This window comes from Ammospiza nelsoni, chromosome 17, assembly GCF_027579445.1.
Source record: "Ammospiza nelsoni isolate bAmmNel1 chromosome 17, bAmmNel1.pri, whole genome shotgun sequence".
Taxonomy (NCBI): Eukaryota; Metazoa; Chordata; class Aves; order Passeriformes; family Passerellidae; genus Ammospiza; species Ammospiza nelsoni.
This window is the reverse complement of record NC_080649.1, coordinates 5,042,694-5,054,826: the sequence shown is the minus strand read 5'-3', so window position 1 is coordinate 5,054,826 and position 12,133 is coordinate 5,042,694. Positions and strand designations below refer to the sequence as shown.

At 57.5% G+C, this 12,133-nt stretch overlaps 1 protein-coding gene across 2 annotated transcripts; it reads right to left on the bottom strand.

Annotated features, from left to right (window-relative positions):
- Window positions 1-673: 673 nt before the first annotated feature.
- LOC132080955 (lysosomal alpha-glucosidase-like) lies at window positions 674-12,133 on the bottom strand. 2 transcript variants are annotated; one of them, XM_059484381.1, is made up of 20 exons: window positions 12,106-12,133; window positions 10,445-10,976; window positions 10,094-10,239; window positions 9,002-9,167; window positions 8,438-8,534; window positions 7,333-7,452; window positions 6,952-7,070; window positions 6,236-6,367; window positions 5,367-5,477; window positions 4,489-4,602; window positions 4,246-4,330; window positions 3,803-3,920; window positions 3,322-3,455; window positions 3,086-3,237; window positions 2,194-2,342; window positions 1,974-2,115; window positions 1,696-1,794; window positions 1,416-1,580; window positions 1,189-1,335; window positions 674-982 (listed from the first exon to the last, which is right to left on the bottom strand). In XM_059484381.1, exons 2-20 carry the CDS (start codon window positions 10,964-10,966, stop codon window positions 920-922), a joined length of 2,781 nt encoding a protein of 926 aa, XP_059340364.1. In that variant the 5' UTR covers window positions 10,967-10,976; window positions 12,106-12,133; the 3' UTR covers window positions 674-919. The 2 variants fall into 2 exon arrangements, with proteins under 2 accessions (XP_059340364.1, XP_059340363.1); XM_059484380.1 differs by having other exon boundaries at window positions 10,445-11,124; window positions 12,102-12,115.

The window sequence follows — 12,133 nt, the reverse complement described above, 5'->3', positions numbered from 1 at the left end:
CTGGCGGGCGGGAGGGGAACTGCAGCGCCGGGGATCGGGGGCAGCCCGAGATCAGAGAGGCTGCGAGTTGTATAAAATGTAAACATCTTCTTAAAAAATGTATTCTTTGGCGCTTGATCCGTCTCTTCTCCCACGCCGCTAGCAGCAGGGCAAGAGGACATAGTGTCAGGCAGCACCAGGGGGTGTTAAGTCAGGCATCAGGAGGGGTTTCTTCACAAAAAGTGGGATTACATTTTGGAACAGGCTGCCCAGGGTGGTGATGGAGTCACCGCCTCTGGAGGTGCTCAAGAAATGACTGGACGTGGCACTCGGTGCCATGGGGTATGAAAAAGTGATTAGTCCACGGCTGGACTTGATCTTGGAGATCTTTTCCAGCTTAAATGATTCTGTGATTGGGGGATCTGGGATCAAACAGGGGAATCAAGGAGGTGGGATTGGATGCTGGAGTCAGGGGCTGAAATTGGGGAGCTGGAAGTAGTGGCTGAAGTTGGAGGGGTGGAATGTGGGGCTGGAATTGAGGACTGGGGCTAAAATTGAGCAGCTGAAACCAGGGTGATGGAGTCAGGAGAACCAAGGTCAAGAACTAAAACAGCAGCAACTGTTTTAGTTGCTCTCTCCCCCATGCTACCCCTTCTGTCCCCACATCATGCTCCCAGGACAAGTTCTCCACATGCCTTTATTGCACTGGGGACAGCAGGTACCCACACCTCCACCCACGGCACCCACCCAGGACCATGCAGGGGGCACCCAGCAGCCAAGCCCCCATCCCATGCCCCCTGTCCCCAGCTGTGCTGGAGGGGGGGAGCAGCAGCAGGTGACAGTCCCCAGAGCCCACTCCATGGCAGCATCCTGGTTTCAGGGACTGGAGCACTGAGCATCTCCCAGCAGGGTGTCCTGGGGGTGACCCCACAGCCCCCTGTCACAGCCACTGCAGGGAGAAGCCCTGGCTGAGGCTCATGCCAAGGTCACTCACGTTGAGAACCTGTGGGGGGAAAGGAGACATTTTGGGGTACAGCCTTGACAGGAGGGAAGTGGAGGATGCTTTCCCCTAAGGCCTGGCATGGCAGGAGAGCCACAGAGAGTCCTCACCCCCTCGTTGGTCCCACTGTGACCCTGGAAGAGGACGGGTGGAGACCCTCAGGATAGGGACCCCCACCCAGCAAAGGGCACTTTGAAATGGGGCCATACCTGGTTGTCCAGGTAGGAAAAGGGCTTCTCCTGGCCATTCAGGAGGACCTTGCTGGGCGGCTTCTGCACCCCAAAGATGCTCAGTGTGCCAACGGTGACCTTGGTGGCCTCGGTGCTGGCATGGAGGACGGTGGAGGTGAAGATGTTCTGTAGGAGGGGACAGCATGAGCTCAAGGTCACCAGGTACCATGGGACCTCCCACTCCTGCCCTCCCCACCACATCCCACCTGTGTGACATTGAACACCACGTAGGAGTAGTTGCCCTTCTCAAAGGTGTCCAGGCTCTCGCCATCATCCCAGAAAAGGTCACCCCAGGCAGTGGCATGCGAGGACAAGGCCACGATGAGACGCAGGGGGTTCCCTCGGGTGGCCTCTGTGGTGGTTCCTGGTTTCTGGGTTCAAAGACACGGGTGCTGTAGGGCCATGAGCACTGGGTGCAAGAGTTGAGGTGCTGGGGGACACACACTCCGTGGACAGCACCCAGGAAGGTGATGGGTGGGCACTCACCTGGGTGGGCAGGATGGAACCTTCTCGGATGTGCAGGTTGAGGTGCTCCAGAGGGGCTGACATCTTCAACATCTCCCCACTGCTGTTCACTGAGGAGCCCTGGGCAGGGAGCGAGAGACAGGGGTGTGAGGGATCAGGGCTCAGGCAGGGGTCTGCAGGGCAGCCATCCCCAACCCTCCCTCCAGTAGGGCTCAGCCAGGGCTTCCCACCCACAGTTTGACTCAAGAGGGTCAAGCAGGGATCACCCAGCCCCTGGCAAATGCTGTGATGCTCCTCACCGTGTAGAAGTCGTACCACGTGCCTTGGGGGACATAACCTGTGACTGAGTCCACCCCAGGCTCCAGCACTGGGGTTACCAGCAGGCTCTGGCCCCACAGGAACTGCCTGTCCAGCTCCCACGTGGCCTTATCCTGAGGGAACCTGCAGCAGGATGGAGATGCTGTGTGATTTCCCTGGTTCAGCCCAGCATCTCCCCACTCCCAGTGGGGACGGCCTTACTCAAAGAACAAGGGTCGGGCCACGGTGTCCCCCTGCAGGTGGGCACGGTGGAAAAGGGTGTAGAGGAAGGGCAGGAGGGAGTAGCGGGTCAGCAGCACGTCCTTCATGGCTGTCCTGGCTGCGGGGCTGAATGCTGTTGGGTCCTGGGCCTGGGGGAGACACGGGCAGTCAGCAGCTGTCCCACCCCCGACACCATATCCTGCATCCCCCATCCCCATCCCATATCCTGCATCCCCCATTCCACATCCCATATCTGCATTCCACATCCCATATCCAGCATCCCACATCCCACCTCCTGCATCCCCCATCCCACATCCCACCTCCTGCATCCCCAATTCTACATCCTGCATACCCAATTCCACATCCCATATCCTGCACACCCCATCGCATATCCTGCATCTCCTATTCCACATCCCACCTCTTGCATCCCCCATCCCACACTCCATATCCTGCATCCCACATCCCATATCCTGCATCCCACATCCTATATCCTGCCTCTGCCATTCCACATCCAATGCCCCCATTCCACATTCCACCTCCTGTATCCCCCATTCCACATCCCATATCCTGCATCCCCAGTTCCATATGCCATATCCTACATCCCCCATCCCACATCCCATATCCTGCATCCCACATCCTACCTCCTGCATCCCCCATCCCACATCCCCTATCCTGCAACCCCATTCCATATCCCATATCCTGCATCCCCCATCCCACACCCCATATCCTGCATCCCCCATCCCACATCCCATATCCTGCATCCCCCATCCCACACCCCATATCCTGCATCCCCAGTTCCACACCCCACATCCTGCATCCCCCATCCCACACCCCACATCCTGCATCCCCCATCCCACAACCCAGCCCTAGGATGCCTCCCACTGCCCTGCACCTTCTCGTTCTGGGTGTTGTGGTTGCGGGAGAAGGGGTAGAAGGCGCCGAGCTGCATCCAGCGTGTGCACAGCTCCTCAGAGGTGCTGCCCGAGAAGCCGCAGATGTCCGCCCCGACCAGAGGGATGCCAAAGAGGCTGAAGCTCAGCAGCCCTGGGGGCAGGGACAGTCAGCAGGGCACAGTTTCAGAGACACCTCAAACAAGGAGAGTGCTGTTAGGGGCTCTGTGGCACCCACCTGGGATGGAGTAACGCATGTCCTTCCACTGGCTGCGGTTGTCACCCAGCCAGTGCCCCGAGTAGCGGCCCTGGCTGGGGAAGGTGGAGCGGGAGATGAGGAAGGGGCGCTTCCCCCGGAGCTGGATCAAGGCACTGGAAAACAACGGCAGAGCTGGGGGCAGAGGGTAAGAGCAGCCCATCAGGGTTTGCCTTGTCCCACAACAGCTGAGGGAAATTCCAGCCTGCTGGCAGAGGGGTAGAGAGTCAGTCTGAGCAGTCTGGAAAAGGCTTCCAGCAGGACCAGCCTCATTCACCCATTCCTCCCAGAGCAGTGTCAGCTCTTCTCTTCTCCTGGGTTATTCCCATCCCAGAAGCAGTGAACAGCCAGAGCTCCTCCACTTCAGATCACACTCAAATCCCCATCCTTTTCCTGCTCAGCTCCGAAAAGAATTTTGTCCCAGCCCATGCCCAGGCTGCCAGGAAGAAGGATGCTCAGGTACCTTGCTGTGGCTTTGGCTTCCATCAGCCCATAGAGGTTGTGGAGGTTGTAGTGCACGGAGACTTTCTGCTTTGCTGAGGCACACACCGTCTTTGCAGAGAGGGAATCGCCCAGCACGGCTGCCAGGACACAGAGCCCAGTTGGACCCAGCTGGGGTGCAGGGGATATGGACCCCCACACTTGCTGGCTCTGGGTCAGCCCTCCCACAGCCAGCTGTCATTGCCAACCAGTGCCAAAATATCATGCAAACAGCCCCATCCTGCACCCTGATGTGGCCTAACAAGTGTGCATGGCTTAGACATGGATTCTGGCACATGAAGGAAGGGATGGAGGCACTCATAAATGTCTCTTAGAAATGGTTTTCCTCCACCACACTCAGTTGGCAGCCATCTCAAAGCACACAGTACCTATGAGCACAGCTTTGCATCTCATCTCCCTCCTCACCTGGAGTGTAGGGTGGGTTGTCCAACTCTCCTGGGGGGCACCCATGTTCAGACCCATCCATGAAGTTGGATGGCTCATTCATGTCCTAAGCAAAGAAAATTGTGCTGCAATTTCAGGTGTGTGGTTTTGGGATTAGTAATAGACCTGGAAAAGCTGCATTTGAGGGACAGTCCTGCCAGGACACACATCAGGCATGAGCTGAGCTGCTGGCACGGAGCAACCCACGGGCAAGGAGGGACTTACGATCCAGAGGCCATCAAAGGGCACGAGGGCATGGAAGTGCTGCAGGTTCTCCAGCCACCACTGGTGTGTGTCTGGGTTGGAGAAGTCTGCAAAGGCAGTGAAACCAGGCCAGACCTGTGGAGACACCACAAATCCATGGGTTCAGCGAGCAGGTGATTTGTGGGGAGCCACCATGAGGAACAGGGTACCACAGCACGCCAGGGATTTCAGCTGGGGGTGAAACAGGAAATGAGAGAAGATAAACCCAGCCAAAGCTTTGAGTCTTGGGTGCTACACAAACACAGAGCATCCCTTCTACTCCATGGTACCAGGAGTACCAAGTGCTGAGGAGTCCCCACAGGCTGTGGGCAGCTGATGGAGCTGTTCTGCCCTCACTTGCACAAGGCCTGTTACCACCTCACCAAGAACATGTCAGGGAAAAGCCATGATTTCTCTGTGCTTTGCCTCACTCCAGGAATTTTAGCCAATTCATTTTCCCCCATGTTTTCAGGCTACATTGAAAGCTCCCTCCTTGGAGAGAGCAAGAGAGAGCAGGTGGGAGAAAACAGCCAGAGGGGTCAAAGTGGGAGGGAAGAGCTGCAGAGCAGGTCTCGAGGCACACTGCTCATCACAGACAACCTCCCCTCACCCCAGAAACAGGAAGGGAGAGAAATCAGATGATCAGCCTGAGGCAGCACTGCTGACTCTGGTAAGCTCATATGACTTCCACAGGCTCCTCTGCTGAGCAAGGGCTGGTCCCTGGGCTGGTGAAGACACCAGGAGGGGACAAGGACTGAGCCAGGCTCTGGCAATTATCCCAGAGAAGTCCCTTGGCCACTTGGCTTTCCCTCTGTTGTGCTGAAATCCCCTGGGCTGGGATTTCCCCCAGAGCTCCTCACCTGCCCGATGAGTGGCTGCCCCTGGCTGGTGTTGAGGAACAAGCCCCGTCTCAAGCCTTCATCAAAAGGCCAGTAGGAGCCATTGGGGCTGGTGCTGCTGATGCCAGGATCCTGGGGATGGAGCAGAGGGTTAGTGACATTTCAGGCAGCCCATGGCTCCTTCCCCTGGCCAGACCAGTGTGATTCACAGAGGAGAACCCAGGCAGGGTCAGCCAGAGCCCACACACGGCAGCTGTTTCCCCCCCAAGGGGAAGAGAAACTTGTGTTCAACACTTCCAGGCATGCTTTCTAAAATGCCACTTCTGCAAGTCCCCAGGACCTGTTATGGTGTTTTGGGGAGGGGGAAACAAATACAAGAACTCTTGTTCTTATGCAAGAAATGTCAGGTCACGGACAGGGCTACTACAGAGAGTTCATTGAGGAGGAAATCCAGCTTCCCCCTGCAAGGACCTGCTGGTCCCCACTGCCTCCAGCAAGCAGAACCCATGCCCCCACTCCTTGCAGAGGGAAGAAGGGACATTACAGCCAGGTCACAAGATCCCAGCACTTGTGGGGATGTGAGAGCACCTGAGCTGAGCACCCACAAGTTAAACTGCCTGACCCACAGTTCCTCCATTCCTTCTCTCCCAGGGGTCAGGGCCATCCTTGGACCCACAGGACCACAACACAAGAACCTGGCTGTGTCTCCAAGGTCCCTGCATTAGGGGGATTTCCAGTCACAGTTTACAGGGCCTGACCAGAACTGGGAATTGACCTCCTACAAAAATCCCCAGAGCCAGGAACGACCAGCTGGGACCAGGAGCATCCCTTATGCCCTTGTCTGACATCCCTGCAGCAAAGACAGCACAGTGGGAGAGGAGGGGGAATACCAAGATCATAACGTAGTGCTGCCCATGTTTGTGGAGGTCTTCCACCAGGGAGGGCAGGGAGGAAAACTTCTGGGAATCCAAGGTGAAGTCCCGGTAGCCATCCATGTAATCGATGTCATTCCACTGCCCATCCTGCAGGAAAGAGGCTCAGGAATGGGTGATGGGGCTCAGGAATGGGTGATGGGGCTCTGGAACGGGTGATGGGGCTCAGGAATGGGTGATGGGGCTCAGGAATTGGTGATGGGGCTCAGAAATGGGTGATGGAGACTCTGGAATGGGTTATGGGGCTCAGGAATGGGTGATGGGGCTCTGGAATGGGTGATGGGGCTCAGGAATGGGTGATGGGACTCTGGAATGGGTGATGGGGCTCAGGAATGGGTGATGGGGCTCAGGAATGGGTGATGGGGCTCAGGAATTGGTGATGGGGCTCAGAAATGGGTGATGGAGACTCTGGAATGGGTTATGGGGCTCAGGAATGGGTGATGGGGCTCTGGAATGGGTGATGGGGCTCAGGAATGGGTGATGGGACTCTGGAATGGGTGATGGGGCTCAGGAATGGGTGACGGGGCTCAGGAATGGGTGACGGGGCTCAGGAATGGGTGACGGGGCTCAGGAATGGGTGATGGGGCTCAGGAATGGGTGGTGGGGCTCAGGAATGGGTGGTGGGGCTCAGGAATGGGTGGTGGGGCACTCCCTGCCCCACAGGCTGGGGTTACCTGGGGGATCTGGTAGTTCCTCATGGCTCTCACAGTCTGCCAGGTCCCGTTGCTGGATCCGTAGCCCCAGCGGCAGAGGTGGAAGCCAAGAGCCCACATGGGGGGCATGGCTGGGAACCCTGCAGTGGGAGAATGGGAGCATGGATGGGGATTCCCAAGATGACAGCAGCATCTCAAAAGGATGGGAAGGTAAGGGGAGAGGGAGGATAAAAGGTGACCACTGACCACAGTGTGCTGGAAGGGCTGGGGATGGGATGGCTGGGGGATGCTGATCCCTCTCCAGCTGAGAAGGTTGGGGATGGTGGTGAAGCTGGGGTGAGACAGTGATGTGGGCATGAAGGAGATGCCTTTAGAGAGCTGTGTTGGGGTGTGGGCACTTACCTATCACCTGCTGGTACTGTTGGATGACCATGCTGGGATCGGGCCCCAGGAAGATGTAAAAATCCAGCACCCCTCCAATGGTCCTCCAGGTCAGGCCTGGAGCAGGCTGCAGAGCCACCTCTTTGAATGGCAAGTTAGAAAGGGAAAGAGAAGAGAAAAAGGTAGTGACAACTGGGGAGCAGCCCCCAGACTTTAGCCCCTATGATGGGGCCCAGGCAGCACCACAGGCAACGCTCAGGGGGGAACACAGAAATCCCTGTCTTACACTCAGCAGATGCTAAATGGGTGTCTGGAAGCTTAAATCATCACAGCCCAGAGAGATCATGGGTTTATGCTATCTTGAAAATCTGCTCTTTAATCTCAAATCTGTGCCAGCTTCTGGACCAAGACTAAGCACTTCAGTGCAGTGCTTTCCTTCATGTCCTCCCCTGAAATCCCCTCCTAAGTGAATTGAGGGCTGCTTTTACAAGCAAGCACATGGGAGCCAGGCCTTTCCTGGGAAGGGCTCCTCACATGGAGCAGCCTTTTAACCTCAGCTCAGGTGGCTGCATCTCACAGGAGCTCCTGCTCAGCAGCATCACAGCCACAGAGCAGAGCACAGCTGGAGCTGCCAGAGCCCTGGGGTGAGCAGCATCATCCCAGCTGGCTGCAAGAGGCAGCTGCAGGGAGGGACGGGTGGTCCTGGTTCTGCCCCTGGCAGGGCAGGAGCTGCTGCGTTATCAGCTGGCACACAGGGGCAGATCCCATGGCCACAGCTGGCAGCACAGCTGGGAACAGTGAGGGTGACAGATGGCACCCCTGGCAGTGCCCCAGCCGTGCCCAGTGCTGGAGCAGGGCAATGGGCATGGAGCTGCATGCAGGGGACCTGCCTTGCTGATGGCAGCTGGGCGTGTGGTTAAACTGCTCGGCAGTTGCTAAAGAGCCTCGCCGTAGCCAGGAAACAGATGGCTGCTCTCAATAACGGAGCCATCAAACCACATCTTTCCTTTTCATGCCTTCCCCTCACCCCAACGTCCCAAACTGCCCACTCCAGCAGCTCCCATCTGTCCCAATCTGCCACTCCTCCACCATGGACAAGCTGGCCTGGGGTCCCCTGGACACCTACCCATGGCGTTGCTGTTGAGCAGGAAAACACCGTGAGCGTTTCCACCCTCCTCCATCAGCAGGTAGAAGGGGTGGGCACCATACAGGTTGAATGATTCCTGCAAGGAAAGGTGCCCAGTAAGACAACAAAGAGGGCAAAGCAGGAGAGGCCCATGTCACTGAAAGGGAATAAATGACCCTGAGCTGTATATGCTGCCACCACCTCACCAGGCATCTGTCACTCCTCTGGAGCATAAGGCAAGGAATGAGGATAGGTTTGGAACTTAAGGCCATGGGAGGCTGCTTCTTCCTCCAGCTCAGGGGCTGCTACTGAGCTGGGCTGGGTGAGGGGGAAGCCTCCTGCCTCACCACAACACATTGCACGAGGAGCAGGGTGGAGCGGAAACACCCAGCGCCCTTGGAGTGCCAAGAGCATTTTGCAATTGCTCTGAAATCCTCCCTGGCACATACCTGCTCATCAGCCTCTCCCAGTGGTGCTGCCCACCCCTGCCACGCTTTCCCAGGCACAGGAGAGTGGCACTCCTGCCCTCACCCCCTGCACCCCTCGGGGACAGGGCAGATGTACCGTGGGAGAGACGTCGCGGGCCCACAGTGTGAGGGTGTTCCAGTCCAGGCTGTGCAGGAGGCTGTCACGGTGCTCCCCCAGCCCATAGAGAAACCTGGATGGCAGTGATGTGGATATCTGGAGAAACTGGTCAGCAAAGATCAGGGGGGCCACGGTGGTGTTTAGCCTGCCAGGGTGACACCAAGAAAGAGAGAGGGTCAAGAGAGGGTTCTGGGATGAATTAGGATCCATTTGCTCATCAATAATTGATCTCTTCCCTCTCAAAGCATCTCAAGGGGCAGTCTAACAGCACATCCCACCCTGCATCCAGCAGCCCAGGAGCAAATTCAGGTCTGGCTGGACACAAGGCAAAGCCCAAGCCAGCACAGCACAGCCTTCCCTTTGACACCAGAAGTTTCCACCCAGGTTAATTTTAACCACTGAGGTGATATGGCAATGGAGTTTCTCAGCCTTCTGTCACTGATAAACAGCTCCCAAGCACAGAATGGACCACAGCCACCAGCAAATGGGAAAGAGGAGGGAAGGATGGGATCCCAAAACACACCCTGACCAGACATTGTCCAGCTGGTGGTGCTTACCACCGAGTGTGGGCAAAGCTGTGGAGGTGACAGAAGATGTACAGCAAAGTCACCCACAGTCCTTTTCCACAAAAAGCCTGGAGCTGTGGGTGTACCTATAGTTTGGACAGCCAGGGAAACCCAAAAGCAGGGAGAGGGCAAAGCCACAACTCTTCTCTGACATTTTTCCTGAGCCACCAGATCATTTATTGGTGATGTGCTGGGAACTACACAATGTTTGGCTTCTGTAGCAACCTGGGAGGAATCAGAGCACTGGGAAGTTTTTGGAGAGATGCTGATCCCACACAGGTCTGCCATGGCCAAGGCAAGCACATGGCCAGCCCCTGAGGCCAGGAAGCCACCTGCTGCCACATCCCCATGTCAGCACCGCTCAAAAGATACAAGACAAAGAGTTTGGAGATCTCACAGCATGGGCTTTCCTAACGGAAAACCTCGGGGAAGCATGCTGGATCCTGCCTAGGATGGGAAAAGCTTCTCTCCACTGGCACAGCGTGAGCATGAGGTGGGTTCTTACAGCACTGTCCCTGTTGCCTTGCGCTGCAGCACCACCCCAAAGGGGTCCCAGGAGAAGTTCAGACTATAGATGGGGTTTTCTGCTCTCTTCATCACCCGGGGAACATCAAGGGGCACCTCATAGCGTGGGTTGGCTGCATCTGTTATCTGCAAAAGGGAGAAAAAGGGCTTTAAAGACCAGCAAAGCGAGAGGGTAAAGTGCTGGAGATGCTCACTGGCCCCACACAGCCATGCCTGGAGCACAGCAGATTCCAGACTTGATCCAAGCAAGGGATGGTCCCCTACAGGATGGCAGGTGCAAGGGTCAGGAGCACAGTCACAGGCCCTTGAGGGCAGCTAGCAGGAAGCTCACCTTGATGTGCAGCCGTGTGTCCGTCTCAAATTCCACATCCAGCCTCAGCTTCTGGATGTCCCGGGGGTAATAGGCCTTCTCCCTCCGCACCAGCAGCCCCACCATGCCCAGCGCTGTCTGGTTGAGGCTCTCCAGGGTGTAGCTGGGGAAGTCAGGGGGATAGAAGCACCAGGGCACCCCCTGCTTGCCCTCTGCCAGCGGGGGACTCTGGATGAAGCAGCAGCCTCGGCTTTCGCAGAGCTCCTGGGTCACCACCACGCGCCGCTCCGGGTAGCAGTCAAAGCGACGGCTCTCGGGGACCACCAGGCATTTTGGGGGTGCCGTGGGTCCCAGCCAGCCCCCCGACACTTGCCGCAGCACCCAGACGGTGATGGTGCTCAGCAGAACAGCGGCCACCAGCAGCCCACTGCCCACCCACCACGGGGCCAGCTTCCCGTGGCCGGAGGGCACCGGGGCAGCCCCCTCCTCTTCCAGCCGGCATGCTGCTGGCTGGGCTGCTGTCAGCTTCTGGTACGACTTCATTGTCCTGCTGCTGGATGGAAGGGGTGAAAGAGACAGAGGCGGAGAGTTCGCCCAGGCCTCAAGGACAGCTTCCCCCTCTCCTGATGCCTGTGGTTTGGGCAGAGCCTGCTCCCTCAGCAGCCTGCAGCATCACATCTGTGCCTTCAGCCAAGATGCACCTGGCAAATACAGCAAAAGGAAGGCTTGGCCAAGGTCAGGTGGTCCTCACCCTGCTAAGTGTGGGGAGACACTGACACCTGACTGTCCACCAATCCCAAGGGTGAAAGTGTGCCTGCTGCTCTCTGTGAAGAGGTAAAAGCACCATTTGCTTTTGGGAGGCAGCAGAGTGGCCCCTCAAGGAGATCTGAATTAATGGACTGCAGTGTTTCTGGAAAGTGCAAGCAAAACCGAGCTTGCTCTTCCTGTGGGAACAGAGCTGTGATGCTGAGTGCTACAGCTCCGAGGTGAGGAGCATTCTCTGCTCTGAGCATTCCTCTTCTCCGAGCATCCTCTGTCATCACCGTCCAAAGCCCTGACTCAGAGGTTTTAGACTCGAGGAGAGCTGAGCAAGGGATGGCTGGGAATATGCCATTAGTCCTTGCTTTCTACTGATAAATGCTGATCCTGACAACCTCTCAGGCAAACAACTCCCGGATTCTAAGCAACGGAGACCCCCATGCTCTAGTTAAGTTTGCAGGCAGCAATCTCAGCGCCTTAAAAAAGAGACACAACTTTCTTGTTTCCATCTCACTCTCACTCAGACCCTGCTCCCCTCACCATCCTCCCTGCCCAGGCTCAGAAAACGCCTCCATCCCCCATCAACACATTTACTCCCCAGCTCTGTCCCATCTCGGGCCACCACCACGGCTCAACCCGGCCGCGAACCTCCCGGAGCGGCTGCGCCTCCGCCTTTCGCACCCGCCCGCCGCTTCCCCCGGCGCGGCCGCTCCCGAACCCCGGGGCCCTCTGCCCGCCACGGGGGGACACACAGCCGGGGGACAAACAGCCGGAGGGACTCTCAGCCGCAGGGACACACGGACGGGGGGGACACACGGCCAGGGAGGGACACACAGCCCCGGGGAGGGACACACAGCCGCGGCATCTCCGGGCGCCCCTGCCCGCCTGCGGGCCCCGCTCCGGCCGTGCCGGCGCTTACATACACGGGTCTCCTCTTGACATTGTGGCTGT